This window comes from Bactrocera oleae, chromosome 5 (assembly GCF_042242935.1).
Source record: "Bactrocera oleae isolate idBacOlea1 chromosome 5, idBacOlea1, whole genome shotgun sequence".
NCBI classification, from domain to species: domain Eukaryota; kingdom Metazoa; phylum Arthropoda; class Insecta; order Diptera; family Tephritidae; genus Bactrocera; species Bactrocera oleae.
In genome coordinates, this window is record NC_091539.1 from 28,254,050 (window position 1) to 28,279,968 (window position 25,919).

The 25,919-nt window shown below is 33.8% G+C and overlaps 1 protein-coding gene across 9 annotated transcripts in view; it reads right to left on the reverse strand.

Moving 5' to 3' along the window:
• Positions 1 to 561: 561 nt before the first annotated feature.
• Positions 562 to 25,919, reverse strand: part of dpr18 (defective proboscis extension response 18) — a 52,836-nt gene continuing 27,478 nt past the window's right edge. For 8 of the 9 annotated variants that reach the window (XM_070109625.1, XM_070109624.1, XM_070109618.1 and 5 more), the window contains 4 exons: positions 17,582 to 17,795; positions 10,486 to 10,837; positions 9,674 to 9,798; positions 562 to 7,251 (listed from right to left, as the gene is read on the reverse strand). In XM_070109625.1, coding sequence (XP_069965726.1) covers positions 7,097 to 7,251; positions 9,674 to 9,798; positions 10,486 to 10,837; positions 17,582 to 17,795 — 846 coding nt within the window. In that variant the 3' untranslated portion in view covers positions 562 to 7,096. The remainder of the gene's footprint in view (positions 7,252 to 9,673; positions 9,799 to 10,485; positions 10,838 to 17,581; positions 17,796 to 25,919) is intronic. The other variant, XM_070109619.1, reaches the window with a different exon arrangement.

A 25,919-nucleotide genomic window follows, 5' to 3' on the forward strand; every position in this document is an offset into this window, starting at 1 on the left:
ATCGGACCATATAACTGCCATACAAACTTAACGGTCGGAATGAAGTGCTTGTATGGAAAGCTTTTTCATTTGACGAGATATCTTCAAGAAATTTGGCATGTATTATGGCGTAAGACAATGGCAATTTTCGAAAACAATTTTTAGATCGGATTTGTATACATATAGCTGTCATACAAACTAACCGATCAAAGTTCTTAAAAGAAATCTCTTGTATTTGTGAAGAATATCAAAGTTCTTAAAAGGAATATTTTGAATTTGTGAAGGGTATTATTATAGCTTCGGTGCAACCGAAGTTAAAGTTGTTTCTTGTTAAAAATAAGTTTACCATTTATAGGGATCTTATTTTCTCTGTATATATGTGGGTCCATTTTAACCCATGAATTCAATATGTTAGTTTTGGATCTAGTATATTTAGAAATATATAATATAATATTATGTTTTCTAGTTTAAATAAGGGTCAGTTCAATCTCATATGGTATGTGAAAAGTATATAGCAGCTAACCTGTTGACTGTTTTGCTACTCAATACCATTAATATTTATGTAAATCTCACAAGAAAAACTTCCTTGTTGTAGTTAAGTTTTATTCATTTTACATGTCTTCGACGAAGAGTAATTCGTCCCACAAAAAATTGAAAAAAATGCAATAAATTAAAGCATATTTAATCAATATATTGTATTTCAAAGCAGTTAAGCCTTTTCGCTTTCAAAGAATAATTTATGGATGCGAATTACTGTGCGACGGTTTTAATATAATATTGTAAAATCTCTGACGATAAAGATTACTTCTTACATGTATGTTTATAATACATTTGTATTCGTACAATATATTTATGTATATATGTTATGTATGTAGCTTAGTTTACTAAACAATTTTCAAAAGATTAATAAATTACTCTGCATAAATGTCATTCTTATGAACAAATTTACAATTACCGTGAGTACGTGCAGCAAAAGCTTATTATATTTCTTTGGCCTTAGATTTGCTGCATTCAAAAGGATTTTACAGCCATTTATATTTCTATCATTTTGATTCAGTGAAGAATTGTATTTAATCATATCCATGTATACATTAACAAATTTGATTCACTTAACAACAAAGATGTATTTATAAAGTTATTGCAAGTTGTAAGATATTAAATATCGTAAGTAATAATATCGTGTTTAAGTTGTATTATAATAAGTTTTAACGTATCCTGAATCAATTTAACTTATGTTTATATCTAGATATCTACATATGTACATATATACGTAAGTGTAACTTAATATGTGATTTTTAAGCCATTTCAAAAGGAACGCGATATGTTTCGCGAAGTAACATTGAAGGTAACAATAGTAATATACAATATAGCCAATTGGGACGTGCGGTCAACGGGCGCATAGACAGCCATTTCGGAGCGGCGTTATGCTGTACGGCAGCTGGCAATTCCCCTAATAATATAAAAATTCAAATAGTTAAATATTGAACCGTGCATCAAGATTTTACTTCTTAATAAATTTTCAATAGAATACATATGAATAATTTCAAATGTTTTGAGTGCCCCAATTATAGAAATTTATGGATGTATATCTGACCAATGGTAAAATCAGTTTACGGAGAGATGAAAGTTATCATATTGGTTATAGGAGCGTTAAGGGAACGTATGGACCAATTTTAAACATTTCTAACAGAAGACACATTATTATGATCTATTATCTTATATATATAAATTTTTGCCAAAAATATCGGATACACTGAGAGATATATTATAAAAATTCAGAAAAAATGTTTCTTTGATAATAATAAACTTTTGGTGTTGTTGTTGTTGTGTCAAAAATGAGTTGAATCCGGTCAATACTTCCCTTAGCCCCCAAATACGTGATATAAAGATTTTCATATTCGCATAAATCGGCCAATATGCGAGTTATTTCAATGATAATGATAGAGCGTTAATGTTTTACTTATAACAGTGTACCTTAATGAAAACCTGGGAGAATATTATTAGTCTGTGGCATGTTAATAGTATGTGGTATTGGTAAAATAGATAAAACCGGGTCAATACAATACAGAGTATAATAGTTTTGTTCACCTAACGGTTGTTTGTATCACCTAAAACTAATCGATATAGGGTCATATACGTATGTGTCAATCAGGTGAACGAAACGAGTTCAAGTCCATGTGACTGTCTGCCTGTTCGTCCATCCTTCTGTGCAAGCGTTAACCTGAGTAAAAATTAAGATATCTCATTGAAAGTAAGGACAGTTCGTAGATGGGATGAATTGGACCACTACCACACTTAGAAAACGCTGTTAATCGAAAACCTATAAATTTCCATAACTAAGCCGTGAAATAGGATACAGAACTCCAATTCAGCACAACGAATCACATTAAACAGGGCATCTCTGGTTTAAAAAAAAAAAGTGAGCATGGTCCCACCCTGTAATAAGTTCAATGTATATATCTTCCAAACCAATAAAGCTATATCACACAAATTTGTACAGGACAAATTCTTTCAAACTACGAGAGTGTGAAAATAGGCAAAATCGGAAGATAACTTCGCCCACTTCCCATATAACGGTTTTGTTAAAAACTACTAAAAGTTCGATAAATCAATAACTAAATAAGTGAGAGACATTCAATTTTACAACCAGGATGGCACAAGAAAACTGTATAGGCACCTTTGTCAAAATTGGACGATGGGCATGGCACCGCCTAATATTATAGGAAATTTACATATTTTGGGACCTGCTCAACCGATTTTACCCAAATTAGGTATATAACATTTTTTTATATTCCTATTTTAGAGTGCGAAAATGGAGGAAACCACGCCTTTTTCCCATATAACACAATTTTAAATTCCATCTGATTTTTTCATATTCAAATGTACAAATAAAGCACCAATTAATATAACGGGATTCAACTTTGCGCGAATAGTGCCTTTGACGTGTGCCACCTTGTGATCAAAAATTCTCCAAATCGAGCAAAAACTGTTCAATGTGGACACTGGTGCTTACAGTTGACTTCCCTTAAACCCCATATACCTAATATAAAGATTTTCGAATTTCCAGGTGACTTTATCAAGCATGTATCGCCTAATATGTAAGTTGTCTCAATAAAAATTAGAGAGCGTATTTTTCTATTAAGAGTAAATCTTTGTGCCTAAAAGGGATAAAATTGGCTGAAAACTTGACTTAGCCTCTGTATAACTACTATCAGAATTTACCAACATCCGGCTGACTTGACTCCATATAGATTGGTGATGGTATTTGAGGTACCTTAGTGAAACCCAGGGAACATTGTATTAGTATGTGATATGTTAGTAGTACGTGGTATTTGCAGAAAAAGATAAAATCGGGTCAATACTACCTCCAACTACCACACATGCAATGATTTTCGTTTTGTGGCGAGTATGCATTTTAGTCTGAAAGTTAAATGTTTAAAAAATTTTTTGAAAATATGTTCTCCAGTATACCTGTGCAACGTCCAAATTATTGTGTGCTGCGGCTTTCTGTGATCCCGAATATACCACATCAAATGAGTTCCATCTTTCCACCTGACTTTAAACTGTTCAGTTTGGTCAAAATGTAATATTTTAATGAAATTAAATGGACAAGTTTTTTAAAAACTATGTGGTTTAGCGCTGAATTAGAATGGAATTGATCTAGACCTTAGTCTAAACTTCATATCCGTAATATAATGAATTCCGATCCTCTCGTTGACGTTTTCCACACCAACTCAATAAATATTAAATTTAGCCTCTTCGGATACATGTATCTCAGTTGAAGATGTTTTTAATATATTCTTGGCTTATGCGATAATATATCAAAGATAGGTGAACCAATGAAAGGTATACGTAAAAATTTAACGATTGTAATTTCGTGGGATAATAGCACTAATAATATTCCCTGCCATGACCAGACCACACAGGAATATAGCAAACTGATCGCCGATTTCTAGTTTTGTCGTTAACCTAAACGTAGTAGCACTTCTTACATGAGCCAGTTTAGGGAGTAGCCACAGATGTTTTAGACAGCATACATTATCCCAACACCTGTTCCATAGCTATATAGATACCGGTTTGGTTAACAGCACTAGTATTGTTAATTTGCTGTTCAAATGGTTATAAATAAGATTTTTACTTAGCAGATATGTCATTTGTTTTCTGGAATACTTGTAGTTTGATGAATTCATTATAAATGAAGTATGTTGCCAAACAATTCAGATCAAAAAAAGTATACAAGAAAGCTAGTTACCACATTTTTTTACGACATTTCATGGTGCGTGTTCGTGACTATTTGGTCCGTTGTATCGACGTCACTTTTATATTAATTGTAGAAGGGGAGAGCCGGTGTTTTTTTCGGCCCAGTATCTGTTGTTTAGTGAACTGTAAGAATAAGAACAAACACTCTTCATAATGAATCTGTATACAAATAAAACAATATTCCCCTATAAATCATCCGTAATTTTCCCTAAAATATCTACAACTGGAAGAATTTTTTAAATTTAAGAATTGGCACTTACCTACATTCAAATAAAACAAAGTATTTGAAACATATCGTTTACAGTCTAGATTTGGCTAAAAACAAGTTCCCAGATTTCTGTTCTTCATTACTTATACAAGGTTCCCATTAAAATCCCCATAAAAATTTTAAGATAAAATCACTAATATTTTGCTTTCATTAACTTTATTCTCACTTTGAATATCCATCTGACTTTAAACCGTTTATTTTGAGCAAAATGTGTGATATTTTAATGTAATTAAGTGGATTTCTTAACCATTATGTCATTTAGCGCTGTAAAATAATGAAATTAGTCTAGACTTTGTTCAAATCGACATATTCCTAATATAATGACTGGATTATTTGCTTCGATTTTTACACATATACTGAATATACCAGGTGTATAGGTGTTTGGTGGTCTTCCACGTTCTTCATTTCACACATTAAAATCATTATGTCTGAACCGTTGAAACCATGACCAAAAGCATGTTGCTTCTAATATAGCATGATCACAATAACATATGCCCCGACAAATATTCGATGCGACTCTGCAGCACTTTTCTTCAAATGGAAACAAAAAATCACCATGTTCCGGTAAAAAGTTTGACATTTTCAACACAATAAAAAATGTTGTTTGTTCAATGACGATAAGGTTATTGAATATGTTTGACAGATGTCATGCCAATCATATATGAAAAAAATTAAGGCTCGTTCACCACAAATGTTCCCTACTAACTACCAACACATTTGTATATTAACGCTCACTTCAAACCGGTACACCTGGTATTAAATTTGGCCTCTTTGTTTGAGATTATTAATTATTTAGATTTTAATGTAAATATTTCGAACACGAAACAAAATTTTATAACCAAACGAAGTGAGCCTATGGCCTATACATAAGTATATACGTCTATACATAAGTTAATACGATACCAAGTTTGATTTTTATCCATTTGGCTTTTTCGAATAACTCCTGTTGAATTCTTATGTAACAGGTCTTAATATAAAGCTTTGCCAATACTTGAGTATTTGCCAGCCTTTGATATCTGCAAACTGCGAGGGTATAAAATGTGCGGTTACACCCAAACTTAACTTTTCTTTACTTCTTTTTTTATAAATTTTGCCAATACCTGAATTTATACCCTGAACAGGGTGTTTTAACATAAATTTGCAACAATGTTTGTAACACCCTCAAGGAAACGACAAAGACACTATAAAGTATATATATATCTGATCAGCGTGAAGAGCTGAGTCGATTAGCCATGTACGTCTGTCAGTTTTTGACATATCGATTGCACCCGTCCTTATCTCACTAAGAAGCTGCTCATTTGAAGGAATGGCCGATATCGGACCATATAACTGCCATACAAACTTAACGGTCGGAATGAAGTGCTTGTATGGAAAGCTTTTTCATTTGACGAGATATCTTCAAGAAATTTGGCATGTATTATGGCGTAAGACAATGGCAATTTTCGAAAACAATTTTTAGATCGGATTTGTATACATATAGCTGTCATACAAACTAACCGATCAAAGTTCTTAAAAGAAATCTCTTGTATTTGTGAAGAATATCAAAGTTCTTAAAAGGAATATTTTGAATTTGTGAAGGGTATTATTATAGCTTCGGTGCAACCGAAGTTAAAGTTGTTTCTTGTTAAAAATAAGTTTACCATTTATAGGGATCTTATTTTCTCTGTATATATGTGGGTCCATTTTAACCCATGAATTCAATATGTTAGTTTTGGATCTAGTATATTTAGAAATATATAATATAATATTATGTTTTCTAGTTTAAATAAGGGTCAGTTCAATCTCATATGGTATGTGAAAAGTATATAGCAGCTAACCTGTTGACTGTTTTGCTACTCAATACCATTAATATTTATGTAAATCTCACAAGAAAAACTTCCTTGTTGTAGTTAAGTTTTATTCATTTTACATGTCTTCGACGAAGAGTAATTCGTCCCACAAAAAATTGAAAAAAATGCAATAAATTAAAGCATATTTAATCAATATATTGTATTTCAAAGCAGTTAAGCCTTTTCGCTTTCAAAGAATAATTTATGGATGCGAATTACTGTGCGACGGTTTTAATATAATATTGTAAAATCTCTGACGATAAAGATTACTTCTTACATGTATGTTTATAATACATTTGTATTCGTACAATATATTTATGTATATATGTTATGTATGTAGCTTAGTTTACTAAACAATTTTCAAAAGATTAATAAATTACTCTGCATAAATGTCATTCTTATGAACAAATTTACAATTACCGTGAGTACGTGCAGCAAAAGCTTATTATATTTCTTTGGCCTTAGATTTGCTGCATTCAAAAGGATTTTACAGCCATTTATATTTCTATCATTTTGATTCAGTGAAGAATTGTATTTAATCATATCCATGTATACATTAACAAATTTGATTCACTTAACAACAAAGATGTATTTATAATGTTATTGCAAGTTGTAAGATATTAAATATCGTAAGTAATAATATCGTGTTTAAGTTGTATTATAATAAGTTTTAACGTATCCTGAATCAATTTAACTTATGTTTATATCTAGATATCTACATATGTACATATATACGTAAGTGTAACTTAATATGTGATTTTTAAGCCATTTCAAAAGGAACGCGATATGTTTCGCGAAGTAACATTGAAGGTAACAATAGTAATATACAATATAGCCAATTGGGACGTGCGGTCAACGGGCGCATAGACAGCCATTTCGGAGCGGCGTTATGCTGTACGGCAGCTGGCAATTCCCCTAATAATATAAAAATTCAAATAGTTAAATATTGAACCGTGCATCAAGATTTTACTTCTTAATAAATTTTCAATAGAATACATATGAATAATTTCAAATGTTTTGAGTGCCCCAATTATAGAAATTTATGGATGTATATCTGACCAATGGTAAAATCAGTTTACGGAGAGATGAAAGTTATCATATTGGTTATAGGAGCGTTAAGGGAACGTATGGACCAATTTTAAACATTTCTAACAGAAGACACATTATTATGATCTATTATCTTATATATATAAATTTTTGCTTAAAATATCGGATACACTGAGAGATATATTATACAAATTTAGAAAAAATTTTTCTTTGATAATAATATACTCTTGGTGTTGTTGTTGTTGTGTCAAAAATGAGTTGAATCCGGTCAATACTTCCCTTAGCCCCCAAATACCTAATATAAAGATTTTCATATTTGCATAAATCGGCCAATATGCGAGTTATTTCAATGATAATGATAGAACGTGTTTTACTTATAACAGTGTACCTTAATGAAAACCTGGGAGAATTTTATTAGTCTGTGGCATGTTAATAGTATGTGGTATTGGTAAAATAGATAAAATCGGGTCAATACAATACAGAGTATAATAGTTTTGTTCACCTAACGGTTGTTTGTATCACCTAAAACTATTCGAGATAGATATAGGGTTATATAACGGGTGATCCAAGTATTATGTAAGTATGTACTTTTTGTAATAGCCTCTTTTTGAAAGATCGCGCATAAGTCGCGCTTAGCTGTTACATTACTTTTGTTCAGTATTGTTTGGCATTTTATCATGGAAAGTCTTAATCTTGAACAACATTTAAAAATCGTTAAACTTTACAAACTTACGTTCTGTGATGAAAGTGTTTCGTGTTTTTCGCTCAACTTATGGTCAACATAATAGGCGTACTGAGTGTACTATTCGCAACACCATCACCCATCTTGATGTTCGTTCGAATAGACCACGTCCAGCACGCAGTGAAGAAACTATAGTGACCGTAGCTGAGAATGTACACGAAGACCGTGAAGAGTCGAATTGGTGCCTTTCGCAGCAACTAGGACTGACGTATGAAAGACTTGCTCAATTTTACGTCAAGATCTTAAATTGAAAGCGTACAAAATACAGCTTTTGCAAGAACTGAAACCGCTCGACCTTCCTAAGGGACATCGCTTCGCTCTATGGGCTCTTGAAAAGCTCCAACGTTTCGGATCCAAATTTTGTTCAGCAAATTTCTGACTCAATGTATATGTAAACAAGCAAAATTGCCGAATTTAGGGACGAAGAAGAACCTAAAGAGATTCAAGAGTAGCCATTTCGTCCAGGAAAAACAACGGTTTGGTGTGGTTTGTAGGCCGGTGGAATCATCGGTCCATATTTCTTAAAAAATGATGCCGGTGAGAACTTAGCCGTCAATAAGGACCGTTATCGCGCTATGATAACCGACTGTTTGATGCCTGAAATTGAAGCTCGTGATATCGGCGACATTTGGTTTCAACAAGACTGCGACACTTCCCACATATTGCATAAATCAACGGATTTAGTGAGAGAACACTTCGGTGAGCACGTTCTGGGCCGTCCGATTGGCCCCCAAGATAATTTGATATCACACAAATAGATTTTTTCCTTGAAGGGAAATGTAAAGTCTAAAGTCTGTGCGATAATCCCGTTTCGGATTTTGGAGCAAAACGTCACGCGTGTATTTCGCCAGTTACCAGTCGAAATGCTCGAACGAGTCACTGAAAATTGGACTCCACGGATGGACCATCTGAGACATAGCCGCGGCAAACATTTGAAAGAGATATTATTAAAAAAATAAATACCAAAGAATGTTCTTTCGAATGATAATAAACATTCTCGAATAATTAAAATTTTTTTCCTTAAAAAAGTGAGGGACAACCCACATATATTTATATAAATGAACAGGATGACGAGACGTGTGTAAATCCGGGTTATTGTCTGTCCGTCCGTGCTACTTGTAACTTGAAAACATAAGATATCTTGATGAAACTTGGTACACATGTTCCTTGGAAAAAAAGTAAGAACGAGTTTGTAGATGGGCGTAATCGGACCACTTTTGATTGTATTTTATTAACGATTTAATCGAATAATGGATGTTTAATTCTTTCACAACATTTTTTAATATCAAAATTGCCAACCCGTGAAGCCCAGGCTTTGATTCTTGCAAGTTGCAAGAGTATAAAATGTTCAGTTACACCCGAACTTAACTCCTTCTTACTTTTTTCACAATATTTTTGAAATATAATGCATGCAATTAAAAAAGATACATAATAAAAAAAATTTAACACTTTAGCTTTAAGTTACTGCCGCTGTAGCTGGGGTCAAATTATTGAATCGTATATGTGAAAGCAACGGCTTAAGTTAATAAACACATAAAATTTCATTACCTGTCAGCACTTGCACCTGAACTATTGCAGTGAAGACTTTACCTATAGAACATGAATAGTTTCCACTATCCATAAGCTTAGCATCTGGTATTGAAACTCGACTAATAAGCCATTTTTCCGAGCTGCTGCAAATAAGAGAAATTGGGTGGTATAATCATAGCAAAACAATATTCTGTATACGTTCTCATAATAATCTATATAGTGGACATGGTAAAAATTGTGTTGTAATATGGTCTACCTCCTACTAGCTAGTACTGCTTGAAACTACGAAGCTACTGTTCTAAAGAAAATAACACCAGATGAAAATTTTTTTCAGTCAATTTTTCACGAGTGACTAACCTCTAATTCCCATATAAGGCTCGTTTTAATATCAAATAAGCATAAAGTTAATAAAACCAATTCTTTTTTTCCTCAGAAACAATTATGATTCGTTCTTTCGCTTAATACATCTAATATCTGTATATCGCTAGTTTGCACAAAAACTGCAAAAGATCGGTTTATATTTCTCCATGGTCTCAATAAAATATATGAACAAAAAATTATGGGCTAACTGTGTAAGTTTTTCCTAAATTTTTCAAAAATCTTTTTTTTGACTTTTGCTTTTTTTTGGAATATTATAATCCTCCGCTAGTTCTAACCTATCCAATAATATTGTGAATACTATTTACAATATGACGATATATTGTACCGTTAACTGCAAGGTGACTAATAAAAAATATTGGTCCACACTTTCTCTTATATTGAATATCGAAATCTTCGCTTAACCCAAAGGTAGGAATTTACTAGATTCCCGAATGGAATATTTATTTTACCTTGATCGTTTGATAGTCGTAAATGGTAATACTGCATCACCCTTCGTCCAAAAAATCATATTGCTGAATGGTTTTTCTAAAGCGAGGCCCGACATCTTGACATTACTATGATTGCTGGTCGATACTAACTCATTGTATCCGGAACCCAACCTATTGCCTCCTATTTGACTTTTATTTGGGTTTCCTTTAGTTTGATTTTGCTCGAAGGGTTGTAATGATTTAGCAATTTTAATATTCTCCTTGATTAAAAAACTTCGCGATACTTGGCAGTAAAGGTCGATGGTGCTTCCAGTTTTGTAATATCGATCACTTACTTCTCGTTCCTGCTCATCTATTAAACGTAAGGGAGGTTCTGTAAGATTAAATTAAATCAATATTTAAATTATCATATCTTCGGAAACAAATAAACAGCGTTATCTTTTTATGGTATGTATATAAAAGAGAAAGTTTGTATATATGTTCCTTATAAACTCCGAAACGGCTAGACCGATTGCTTTGAACTTTTCGGACGATCTTTAGGATAGTCCAGCGGGTGTTGCTGTAAAGTTTGATGGCGAACGAAATGTCATTGAAATTGTTTCTTACTGGTGATATGCTATTTTTTTACTCTTGCAACTTGTTGCTACAGAGTATAATAGCTTTGTTCACCTAACGGATGTTAGGATGACCTAAAACTAATCGAGATAGGTATAGAGTTTTATATATGTATGTATATAAATGATCTGAATAACGAGACGAGTTTAAATTCGAATGACTGTCTGCCTGTGCGTCTGTGCAAGCGATAACTTGAGTACAAATTAAGATATCTTATTGAAACTTGGTATACTATACTTGGTATGTTTCTTGGCCAAAAATTGAGTATAAGTTCGCAGATGTGCGGAATCGGATTGCTGCCACGTCCAAAAACGCCATTAACCGGAAACCTATAAATTGCTATAACTAAACCGCAAATTAAAATACAAAACCGTAGTTTGGTACAATAAATCTCAATAATGATGCAATTTGAAAATTTTAGTGGTCGTGGCCCCGACGCTAATAGGTTTAATGCATATATCTCCCAAACTATTTACCTATATCACTCAAATTTGCAGAGGGTATATCATTTAGACACCTCTTATGACAGCAGGGAAACAGGTGACATCGAATGATAACCACGCCCACTTCCCATATAAGATTTTTTGTCAAAAACTACTCAAACTGCGATAAATCAATAACGAAATGCGCCAAAGTCGTTAAATTTTATACCCGAGAAATCACATATCTCCGAACGTACTGTTAGAGTGCGATGTTACAGTGCGAAAAATGTTACTTCTCTTAAAACACAAATTTCCAGTATATAAATTAAGTACTACCATAATAAATATATAGCGATAAAAATTTTCATGAATATTGTGTAAGGCATGCCACCTCAATAAGCGAGATATAGGTATAATTGAAATTCGTGGAAAATATTTTTTTTTAATATCCTTGTGGCAAAAATAGTTTGAATCGATTCAATACTTCCCTTAGCTCCTATATACATAGTATACAGATTTTCGAACTTTATACCACATATATCGGAGAATGTGCTAGTTAGTTTAATGAAATTGAGAAAGCGTGGTTTTCTAAAAACGTGTATCTTTGTGAATGAAATAGAAAAGTTGAAGGTATGGTTGATTTTACTTCATATATATTATATGTTTATATTTACATATTTATTAAAAGGATTTAAAATAAGTCATCAAGGACATAAAAAATAATCCCCAGACATACAAAATAATTACTTATATCTGAATTGGCTCGGTAATCGGGCAGCAAAAAATGCCAAAATTAAAGTTCGATAATAATATTTTACAGCTATTTATGTTAGCTATATATGTTTACTTATCAAGAGCGTCATATTTGATACAAGGCTTAATTAAGACAGTACAGCCAGCAAGAACCCTGTTATTGGATGATTAGAGGCGATTACTTGTATATCATAATTTTAAATACTCTTGCGACATATTGCTACAGAGTATAATAATTTTGTTCACCTAACGGTTATTTGTATCATCTAAAAATAATCGAGTTAGATATAGGGTTATGTATTTATAAATGATCAGGATGACAAGACCAGTTGAAATCCGGATGAGTGTCTGTCCGTCCGTCCGTCTGTCCGTTCAAGCTATAAGTAAGAAAAAAATTGAGATATCGCAATAAAATTTTAGGCGTATTCCTTGGCAAAAAAGTAAGGATGAGTACGTAGATGGGCGTAATCGGTCCACTGCCACGCTCACAAAACGCCATTAATCGAAAACATATAAAATGCCATAGCTAAGCACTAAATTAAGAAAAAGGCATCTGTGAGCAAAAATATTTTAAAAAATGTGCTAGACACCGCCCACTAAGAAGTTTAATATACATATCTCCTAAACCACTTAAGCTATATTACTCAAATTCGCTTAAGACAAATCTTCATATAACTCCTACCGACGGTGTAAAATTGATGAAATCGGATTATAACCACGCCCTCTCCCCATATAACGGTTTTGTTAAAAACTACTAATACCGAGATGGTATAAGAAGGCTCTATAGGAACCTGTGTCAAATTTGACGATGGGAGGCAGCGCCTACATTTAGGGGAAATCCATATTTCGGGACTTACTGAACCGCTTTTAACCATAACCTGTATGTAATATTACCCTGTAATTCCTACAATAAAGTGTGAAAATAGGCGAAATCAGACAAAAAACCACGCCTTCTTCCCTTATAACACTACTTTAAATTGTATCTAATTATTTCATTTTCCAGTATACAAATCAATAATTAATCAATGTATTCGGATAAAACTTTGCCCAAATAGTGCCTTCAAGGTATTTAATCTTATGCCAAAAATTGTCAAAATCGAACCTTAACTCTTGAGGAATCCAGACGCCAAATATCAAAGTTTCCGGAAAATGTAAATAAACCGAAAAAATTGTAATCTTCATAAATATTTATTTTGTCGCCTTCGAAATATGCTCCTTCTTTAGCGATACATATATGCCAACTCTTTTCCCAATCATCGAAACATGCCTTGTAGGTGCTGTCCGGGATCTCCTTCAGGTCCCTCTGCGATTTTTCTTTTACGGCCTCAATCGAGTCGAAACAGGTTCCACGGAGTGATAACTTGAGTTTTGGAAACAAAAAAGTTCGCATGGGGTCAAATCCGGTGAATACGGTAGTTGATCGATGGTATTGAATGAGTTTTTGGTATTAAAATCGTACACAATTACAGCTTGCTGCTGTCTTTTTGCAAAAAGTTCAGCTCTTTTGGAACAAGTCGAGCATTGAGGCGTCGCATGCCAAAATTAGCGGTCTAAATCAAACGGTAAAGGCTTTGTACCAGTCGCAGACTTGGGTTTTCGATAGAATATATTCCCCATAAGACTTTTTTAACATTCGCAACGATTCCGCACAAGAAATTTGGTTCGAAATGCATAATTTGATGCAAATTTTATGTTAAATATTTTTTTCCATTGTAAAAATCGCAAAACCCTACTAAGTCCAACAGCTGGTGCAAAAAAATTGGCTGACAGATTGCGCTCATTTTTGGCATAGTAATAAGGGCCAGTGGTAAGAACTTCTTAAAAAAATGTGCTGAAAAATATTTTCGGAATTTTCTGGTCACAACGTAAATTTATAAAATTGCCTTAAAATAAGTTGTCAAGTTACCTGAGCAATGTCAACAATTAATGCAATCAGCCATTCCATTTTTATGCCCCTAATGATTTTAGTATAATTTCCGCTGACGATAAGTAAAATTTAGTAATAAAACTAAGTGAGTTTATAACCTTCAAAATAAGGTAATATTATACAAAATTTGATTTTAATCCATTCAACATTTCGTCGAAAAATGAAGTTGAATCTTTTCGCTACATTTCTTAATATAAAGTTCTGCCAACACATAAGTATTTCGCTGGTTTGATCATTGCAAGTTGGAAGAGTATGAACTGTTCGGTTACACCCTTCCTTACTTGTTTGATACTAATTTCTGCCATTTTCACTTATTTACTTGGTGTTGCTATAATTGTTTATTTTTTACTGTATTTGTTTGTTTAATTTTTTTCTCTTTGACAGTTTGTAGTCTTAAAATCAACTGTCATAAAACAAAATGTGACAGGGAGATTTAGATTAGACTCAAATCACCTCGGTGACGAGATTAACAGCTTTAATCTTCTGATTAGATGTCGGTTGGAACATGGTATAAGCTAGGGAAGTTTTGTTGTTTTTAGTTGTTGTTTGGTATAAATGTTTTTTCTCTTTTTTATTGTTTGCAAAAACCACATTGTTTCGGACGGGTTGTTGGTATACAACACAGCCTTTGTAATTCGCTATAGGGTCTTCGGTACTTCATTGTTATACTCTTAAATAAAACGGTTGAAAAGTATTCTGCTTTTAACAATAGGCTCGTTTCTTGCTTTGTGTCTTAATAAAGTAATATTTTTAATTAAAGCTGTGGAAAAGAGATTATCTTTTATCACAACTCTATATAACCGCTCCTGTTTAGGTTGATAAGTGCGAAAACACACCTTAATACTGTCTAAATATTTTACAGTTTTTCTGTAGTCAATATTATTTATCATAATTCGGATTTGTCCATCACTTAGCGATTTATATCAAAAATCTTTTTGCCAATTACACTTGAAATAGAGTTTATCTTTTTTTTTGTTGCTTTGGATCGTGCTGAATGCGCTGACTCGTCCTCACCAGCTCCAGCAAGATATCGTCATCATCCTATGTGATGTCGATATATATTTGGGTGTATTAGAATTTGTTAATTTTTTAAAGGAGTTTAGGAGACGCATTGTTTGCACGCTTTCCACTTTTCTCCCCTTGATTTTACAATACTATTCAGGTAGGTTGTTAGTCAATATTAAATTTTTCCTTTTATATTTTATTTATGCTTATGAGTTTTAACTAATTACATACACTCTCACTAATATAGATAATACACTTATGGTACATGGTGGCTCTCGAATCGTGCTAGAAAAACAAAACGTAATAACTTTTTTTTGATCAATGCATTACATTTTTTTTTGTATAGCAAACTTTATTTTATTTTCTATAATTAATTATTTTTAAAAATTATGAACCGTAAATGACCTTAATGCTCAGCCACGCATATGGGAAACTTAATTAGAAATTTATTCATTATCGTTTTAGTGGACTTCTTCAATTCAGTCAGATTTCTGAGTTTTGTTTTGTACATCTCTTGTTTGGTATAACACCATAAAAAAGTCTGTTGCAGTCAGATTCGGTGACCTTGGGGGCCAGCGGAAAGTGGAGTTTCTTGATATTAATTTGTTTTCAAATTTTCATTGGAGCTCCGCAATAACCGGTCTGGCTATGTGTGCAGTGACTCCATCTTGCTGGAACCAAACGCTATTGAAAGGGATACGTTTTCGTAGCAGTTGTGAGTAAAAAAACTCATTCATCATCATTAAATAACGGTGTCCATTGACAGTTACTGTTACACCGTTTTCTTCAATTCAATCGCGATTGTTTCTTGAACACGAACATACGGATCTCGATGGTACGGTCTTCTTGCGATACTTTCAGAATCGGCAAACATGTTTACCCCCCTCTTTTGGCCGGAAATAAAGGACTGCTAAGCATGGTACCACTGCACTCTCCAAACCCTATATTTGGTATCACAAGCATTCATCTTAAAAAAACTTACTCACACAAAAAAAAAGTTATTACGCTTTGTTTTTTTAGCACAATTCGTAAGCCACCTTGTATAACACGTCAGGTTCAACCACAGCCAATTAACTACAATATTTGATTAATTATTAATTTAATTACGGTTTATTATCATCTTACAATTCAATCAAACTTCAAATTAGTTTGAAGAACCAATAAATATATATAAAGTTGTTACACAAAAAAACATTTCTTTCTAAATTCAGTTACAAAAGATCGCAGAATTTATTGAAGTGTCTATTATTTGTGCTATAACAAAATATTTTGTGTAACTGCGTAAAGAACAGCTGATCAACTAATGATGGTCTAAAAGTGCATGTTGATGCCTACTCACGGCGCCCTAATATTATATGTAGTTTAGTTTTTGTAAGTTCAAACTATATATCAGCTATTCATTATGTGGGGTAGTGTACCTGCGGACACTTCGTAATATGGATCTCTAAATGGAATGGATTTTAGCCGAAAAGAAGGAGGAGGTCCGTCATTGTCAGTAGGATATAATTAAAAGAAGTGAGGTTGAAGTATATAATATACGGCATTGTGTAATGCTTTTACGACATTAGCTTCAATGTTAGTCGTAGAGCGAATGGAACGGCTCACCAAAAGAGCTGGGACTCACAGATCTCAAGCTCTTAGATTAAGTAAGAATCTGATGTCAACTAATAAACAAACAAAGGTTCCAGCAATAATCGGCTATTATAGAATCGTTTTCATCGAAGGGTGGAGAGGAAATGTAAATGGACTGCAAATTGATAATTATTAAGTTCTTCATTCAGCGTGAACTAGGCTGAAGAAGTGAGCAAATACATTTTATATAGTCACCTTGAGTCTTTAAATGCCAAATTAAGACTAAAATAAAATATAGGTTACGGTCAGAATATTCGCAGTAAGACAGAAAGATGACTAATGAAATAATTTTCCTACTGAGGTTTTGAGTTTCTAATGTACAGTCACTGGAGTTATTGTAAAAACGTATCTGCGTGAGGCATATACATATTATATATGTACGTACATTTATGTATGCATTTATCAATTAACAAAGCTATATAATCCCTTTAGGAATAAATCGTTAAATTAGTGAAGTCATTCCTTTGTTCCATTGAAGAAGTATGTAGCCATTTTTTAAAACATGTTACCAGTGAAACAAAAACGACTGGAGTCATAACAAGGCAAAAGGCAAACAAAAAGCTCTTTGTATGCAAAGCAAACGGGCATACAATGGACACAACGGTTTCTTTTAAACTCTAACAGGTACATACATACATATGTAGTATGCCCCTCCTCCCGTAGTACTGTGAAATTGGTTTGGTATTGCCAGCATTTCCGAAGAATATTCAGTTACCGCTGTATCCACGTAAGTGGGATTGCATGTGTGAGTGGGCGTACTTACCTAATATGGTTAGATTTGTTGTGAAGACTCGCGGTGGATGCGTAGACACTTGACACATATAGACGCCGGCATCCTCTCTCTGTATGGGATTAATGAGCAGCCGCCAATTGTTTGGATACTGAAATTTGACGTGAATTCTTGGGTCTCCGCTGTACGTTATATTGCCAACAGTTAGTAAGGAGACTTTTTCTGTTGTTCGTCTCACCCACATTACCTGAAAAGAGGACATGAAGACACGTATGTATGTATATTCAATATTAGCACTCAGTACGTGCTTACACAATAAAGACTTTTCGGAATTGGCCTTTGTTGATTTAAATTCACACAAACTATTTTGAAAATTGATGATAAGAACCAAAAACAGGAACATACTTGCACGTTTAAGGTATACTCACATTTTTCATGGTTAAACGAAATTTTTTGTTGGTAATAAGCAGTGGCTTCAAAACATAATTATATACCATATGAATACGGAAAGGCATGGCTCGACTTTGTTCATTTTGGCATTGATATTTTTGCAATTTTTAGCTTATTATTTTATAGAAATGCTTTCTTCACTAACTATGTGAATGCTAAAAAGCCTACCAGCGGACAACAATATTATGGGTATATGCACCCAGGAGAATGAAGCGATCGATATAGTATTTTGTCTTCTTTGATGGCTGAATCATCCGTTTTTGTTTTTGTTTCGGGTCGGCTTTAGAATAGCATCCAGTGGGGAATAAAATGGGTGTACGCGGTTAGAGGATGATCTCCAGATCAAGAATATATATAGATATAGCCGCGGGAAACTTATAATTTCTTCTATTTATTCAAGCAATAACAAAACGATTGCATATTGACATATAACCAGTGTTACGATACTAATATATTTTGCAAGCGATCAAAAATAAAACAAAAAGAAAAATTATACGTCAAACAACATACAGGTATCATAATCGGTGATGGTCAACTTTCCTTGTTATTGTATTTACGTTAACACCTGATGTCGACGGCCTTACCTCACGGTGCTCAAAAGCACAATGTATCAATACATTGCGTTGAAAAGTGCCCCAAACAATACGAGCTATTTGCAAATATTTATTATGATACCAATCGGAAGTGTGGAAGGGACACCTTTTCCACCTTGGTTGGGTTTGAGGCCGAACTGGTGACATTTGTCGCTTGGAATCTCATTTAAAGTCTATAATATCAGTTCAATATGAGTATTATAGCACTATTTCTGACATAACTGTGCTGAAATTTCGTGGCAAAGCTTAATAACAGTCATAGTGCATTTGGATATTAGTCGCCTCTTACGACAAGCATACCTTACGTGGGTAAATTCTAACCCCTGCCCGCAGGGGGAAATCGGTGATGGACAACGTCCGGTGCGTTTTACGCGAGTACCTGCCGTCGACGACCTTACCTCACGGTGCTCCAAAGCATAACGTATCAAAACAATGCGTTTATAAGCGCCACAAATAATACGAACTATTTGCAAGTATTAATTGGTTAGCAGTGGCTAGTAGGTAGGATTCGAGGTCGACCTAAAACCTCTTCCGTTTTCGCTTGTGCAACTTCTTTTTTGAACTGAAAATTCAGTTCTTCCAGCATTTAGGTTTAAGCCACAGCCACCACGATACTCTCCAAAGAATCGAACCCAATGAGCAGATTGAACCGAAGTCCAAGAGCATTCTGCTCCCCGAGGTACCAGAGTTGAGTCTCCGGTAAGACTGTGTAGCCGAAGCTGCTGCCAGTTGAGCTCCGCCTAACTCAATGACTGGTGACATTTGTCGCTTGAAGTTCAAATGTCTTTTTATTTGGAATCTCATTTAAAATCTATAATATCAGTTCAAGCTGAATATTATAGCACTATTTTGACATCATTTACTATGCTGATATTTCCTACCCGCAGGGAGAATCGGTGATGGATAGTAAAATATCTTTCGGTACTTCCCTCCTCCTGCGAAACTACGGAGATGGACCGTCCAGGGTAATTTTTTGAAGCGCGGCCTAAGGCCACCAACGCTGTCTTATTTATTTACTGTTATTGGGGTACTATCTGTTTTCTTTATTTATTTCCGTTCTATTCGTTTAGCATGCAACCGTTTTGCTTATACTGCGGTTTTGTTATTGTGTTAATAAATATAATAGAACAAAAAGTTAATGTTAAAATATAGCTATTTTTGCAGTATATAATGTAAAATAAATGTGTTCAAACGAGTTAGTGGAGTGTTAATGGAAAATGTAAGTGTAAAATACCATACACCTTAAATAGAAAAATATATATTCTAAATAGTTGAAATTTTCATGTTTAAACGCAAATATCTCGAGTAAAACATAAAAAGTGCGAAAAAGTGTTAAAATTACAATTCGGAATCAAAAAGATTCACATCTACCATATACAGCGTGGTTGAAAAGTTTCTATTTTCAAAGAGGATTAGCACTACTTGCTTAAATTTTGTTTTCTCAATTTAGTATATCTGTCTTTAGAACAAATGCAAAGTTACATTCTGTCAATTAATTCTTTGTTTACAAGCCATTTGAAGTGTCAGAGTATTTTCATTGAATATCGCGCAATGATTAGGTTCTTTATTTTGAAAGGTTCAAAAGCAAAGGAAATTTATGAACAATTGTTAGAAGTGTATAAGGAGTCCTTACCTTCAAAACGAACCGTTGAATTTTGAGCTGGAGAATTTTAACGCACTAAGCTTGTAGACGATCCACGCGGAGGACGACCAAAAACCACAATCACCCCACAATCATTGAATCAACTTCATAATATTGTAAGTGAAGATCCAAGTTAGACTAAGCGGGAAATTGGTAATGACATAGGCATTTCAGACGAACGAGCACTTCATATTTTACATGGAGAATTACATATGAAAAAGCTGTTTGGAAAGTTGTGCTGCACAAGTTAACAATTCAACAAAATCTGGATCAAAAACAAATTTCTCAATTTAAATAAAAACAAGAACGCTTACAGTGGACTGGTTGTTCAGCTCCAAAGCAGGTCAAGTCACAACGATCAGCAAAGAAAGTTATGGCATCAGTTTTTTTTGATGCTAAAGGAATTTTGTTGATTGATTAACTGCGGAAAGGTAAAACAATCAACTCTGAATATTATTGCAGCCTTTTGGATCAGCTGGATGAAAAAATTCGAGTGAAAAGACCTGGTTTACAGCATAAAAATATAATGTTTCATCAAGACAATGCACCTGCTCACACAGGTGTTTTAACAATGACAACATTCAACGAATAAAAGTACGAATTGCTCGAGCATCCACCGTATTCACCAGATTTGGCTCCCAGCGACTACTACTTCTTCAGAATCCTGAAACAATTCCTTCGTGAAAAGCGTTTTTCGTCGAATGAAGAATCTGTTACAGTCGTGGACGGATATTTTGCAGAGCTTCGGGAAAGTCATAACTGCAGGATCATTGGAATAAGTGTATTGAAGTTAAGGGAGATTATAAATGTTAAAAAAATAGATTTCGTACCAAAACTACAATAGTATTTTTTCATTTCGAGCGCGGAAACTTTTCAACCAACCTGTCTCTATACTAATATTATAAATTTGAAATAAGTTCGTTGGCTGTGCTTTCACGTCGAAACCACTTAACCAATCGTCATGAAACATTGCACACATATTAGGGTGTTTTTTTAGAGCTTTAGAACTTTAAATTGCAATAAAACAACGATGGATTATTAATTGTTGGATTGACATGATTTTTATTTATCCGAAGGATAATCTAGTGGCATTACATTTTAAATATGATTTCTGGTATATGACCGCCACGGCTGGCTCGGATGTAGTCCAATCGGGACGTCCAATTTTCGATGACTTTTTCATACATTTGTGGCCGTATATCGGCAATAACACGGCGAATGTTGTCTTCCGAATGGTTAGCCGTTTGTGGCTTTTCCGCATAGACCAATGACTTTACATAACTCCACAGAAAGTAGTCTAGCGGTGTTAAATCACAAGATCTTGGAGGACAATTCACAGGTTGAAAACGTGAAATTAGGCGGTCACCAAACGTGTCTTTCAATAAATCGATTGTGGCACGAGCTGCGCGACATGTTGCGCCGTCTAGCCACAAACGTCTAACCATTCGGAAGACAACATTCGCCCTGTTGTTGCCGATATACGGCCACAAATGTATGAAAAAGTCATCGAAAATTGGACGTCCCGATTGGACTACATCCGAGCCAGCCGTGGCGGTCATATGCCAGAAATCATATTTAAAATGTAATGCCACTAGATTATCCTTCGGATAAATAAAAATCATGTCAATCCAACAATTAATAATACATCGTTGTTTTATTGCAATTTAAAGTTCTAAAGCTCTAAAAAACACCCTAATATGTGTGCAATGTTTCATGACGATTGGTTAAGTGGTTTCGACGTGAAAGCACAGCCAACGAACTTATTTCAAATTTATAATATTAGTATAGAGACAGGTTGGTTGAAAAGTTTCCGCGCTCGAAATGAAAAAATACTATTGTAGTTTTGGTACGAAATCTATTTTTTTAACATTTATAATCTCCCTTAACTTCAATACACTTATTCCAATGATCCTGCAATTATGACTTTCCCGAAGCTCTGCAAAATATCCGTCCACGACTGTAACAGATTCTTCATTCGACGAAAAACGCTTTTCACGAAGGAATTGTTTCAGGATTCTGAAGAGGTAGTAGTCGCTGGGAGCCAAATCTGGTGAATACGGTGGATGCTCGAGCAATTCGTACTTTTATTCTTTGAATTTTGTCATTGTTAAAACACCTGTGTGAGCAGGTGCATTGTCTTGATGAAACATTATATTTTTATGCTGTAAACCAGGTCTTTTCACACGAATTTTTTCATCCAGCTGATCCAAAAGGCTGCAATAATATTCAGAGTTGATTGTTTTACCTTTCCGCAGTTAATCAATCAACAAAATTCCTTTAGCATCAAAAAAAACTGATGCCATAACTTTCTTTGCTGATCGTTGTGACTTGACCTGCTTTGGAGCTGAACAACCAGTCCACTGTAAGCGTTCTTGTTTTTATTTAAATTGAGAAATTTGTTTTTGATCCAGATTTTGTTGAATTGTTAACTTGTGCAGCACAACTTTCCAAACAGCTTTTTCATATGTAATTCTCCATGTAAAATATGAAGTGCTCGTTCGTCTGAAATGCCTATGTCATTACCAATTTCCCGCTTAGTCTAACTTGGATCTTCACTTACAATATTATGAAGTTGATTCAATGATTGTGGTGTGATTGTGGTTTTTGGTCGTCCTCCGCGTGGATCGTCTACAAGCTTAGTGCGTTAAAATTCTCCAGCTCAAAATTAAACGGTTCATTTTGAAGGTAAGGACTCCTTATACACTTCTAACAATTGTTTATAAATTTTCTTTGCTTCAAAACCTTTCTAAGTAAAGAATCTAATCACTGCGCGATATTCAATGAAAATACTCTGACACTTCGAATGGCTTGTAAACAAAGAATTAATTGACAGAATATAACTTTGCATTTGTTCTAAAGACAGATGTACTAACTTGAGAAAACAAAATTTAAGCAAGTAGTGCTATTTCTCTTTGAAAATAGAAACTTTTCAACCACGCTGTATATGGTAGATGTGAATTTTTTTGATTCCGAATTGTAATTTTAACACGTCCAGATTGGACTACATTCGAGCCAGCCGTGGAGGTCATATGCCGGAAATCATATTTAAAATGTAATGCCACGAGAGTATCCTTCGGATAAATAAAATTCATGTCAATCGAATAATCCATTGTTGTTTACTGCAATTTAATGTTCTATACCTCTAAAAAAAACACCCTTTACTTCGAAGTACATTTCCCAAAGCAAGGTGGATGCCGAGCGTAATTTATGCACTGAAGATAGAACTTCTTAGCACTCAACTCATCACATTCCACGTTAAGCCACGTCTAGAATATACTTCGGCACTAAAAGCACCTTATCAGGATCTGTGTTTTTTGAAGTCAAAGAGGACTTTTGACAAAATTGGTACAAAAATCTTGAAAGCTGCTTTACAGAAATAAATTCACTATATATGGTATGTAACCGATGAAATAGCTGTTTGTAAAATCCGTCAACCCCTGGTAAACGCTACATCCCATCTAAGGAGAACTCTATGGTTCATTGTTTGGTGAGTTTCAGTAAACAATAAATGTAGTTTCCTTAATAACCATTTTTTCTAATAAATTACTAATTCCCATTCACATTTTCCAAAAAAAAAAAACGTTTACGACTTTGTATCAGTCAAAAATTAATCGTCGGTCACCCGGATTCAAACTTATATCCCGACTGAAAAAACAACCTTAAAAATAAAAATTGTAGAATAATGTTTTTTATGTATAAGTTTAAATAGTAATATGGTTTGCGTACATTAATGCTTTATTAACCAAATAAACTCGAAATTCTAAAAATCGTATGTATTTATCCGGTACAAATATGTATAATTTATGTTAACCATCAAGTCGGTACGGGTAGTCATGATTCAACCGCAATAATATTTTTTATTTATGCTAAAAAGGTCATTTAGAAAAAAAGTAGAGGGTATAAAATTTTATTTTCGAAAAACAAAATTCTTGCCTTATACCTTGCGGCAACTGAAAAATACATATGTACAAAATGTAGAACCAGCTTACAAAATGTTGAGGCATCTCTTCATTATAAGTGTTATTCTTTATTTTATATTAATCGAACATTTTATACTTCCATAATTTGCAAATACCTTCAGGTATTGAAAAAACTTTATATCAAACAAGTGTTGGCAAAACTTTATATTAAAAAAAGTTACGAATAATTCAACATTCATTATTCGACGAAATCGTAAATGGATAACAATCAAATTTGTATCTTATTATCTTATATTAAAGGTTATGTACCTACTTAGTTTTATTAATATATTTTACATGCCATTAGAGAAAATTATACTAAAATCATTTTCTAATGAGATATGCGAGGTCTAAACTCTACCGAAGAGGCTAAATGTAATATATAGAGTTGATGTGCAACACGTCACCAAAGGAATTCCTTATATTAGGGATATGAGGTTTAGACTAAGATCAATTTCATTTATATTGAGGGCGAAACCATTGATATAATTTTATAACTTTAAAGAAAACGTATCACTTAATTTTATTAATATATCACACATTTCGACCAACGTAAATAGTTTAAAGTCAAGTGGAAAGTCGGAAATCATTATATAGGAAGTATTGGGGGCGAAGAAATGAAAGAACTGATTGCTTTAATTTTTGACATTGCTCAGGTATACCTGAGAACTTAATTTTGCGAAATTTTATAAATTTTCGGTAAAAAGTCAACTATAGGCATTGGGGTCCACATATTCAGTACCTAGGGGCTTGATCAGTTGTGGTTCAATTTAGATAATTTTTGTTCACAAGGTGGCATACTTTAAACGTATTATTCACGCAAAGTTTTACGCCGATATAATCATTCTTGGTTGATTTGCATACTGGAAAGTAAAAAAATCAGATAACATAGAAATATGCGAAGAATATTATGTACTAACTTTGGTTGAAATCGGTTAAGCAGATCCCAAGATATGGGTGTTCACCTAAAAGTGGGCGGTGACACGCCCACTATCTAATTCTGTTATATGGAGAGTGGGCGGAGCTGCCACCCGATTTCCCCATTTATACACTGTCGATAGCGGTGCTAAAAACATTTGTTCTCGGTGAAGTTTGTTATTATAACTTAAGCGGTTTAGGAGATATGCACATTAAACTTATTAAGGGGCCGAACCACGCCCACTTTAAAAAAAAATTGAAACTGTAGATGCCTCCCTAATGTGATCCTGTATAGGAAACAAAAGTCTTGTATCTAGTTGTGGAGCTTAGTTTAGGCAGTTTATTTATTTTTGATTAATGGCGTTTTGTGGGCGTGGCAGTGGTCCGATTTCGCCCATCTACAATACCAACCTTACTGTACCAAGAAAGATGTGTACCCAGTTTCATAAAGATGTCTCAATTTTTACTCAAGTTACAGCTTGCACCGACGGACGGACAGACAGTCACCCGCATTTCAACTCATCTCTTCATCCTGATCATTTATATATATATTACCCCATATCTAACTCGATTAGTCTTAGGTGATAAAAACAACTGTTAGGTGAACAAAACCATTATACTCTGTAGCAACATGTTGCAAAAGTATTAAAATTATGAATGAGTTTGATATTAATTTTTTCGAAAAATAAAAAACCACTTTTTAAAAAGTTTTAAACCACAGATGCCCATTCATATTTTGATGCTCTCTTCCAAATTTAAATTTTGTACCTTCATTTGTGGATTTGTTATAGCACTTAATACGTTTTTGA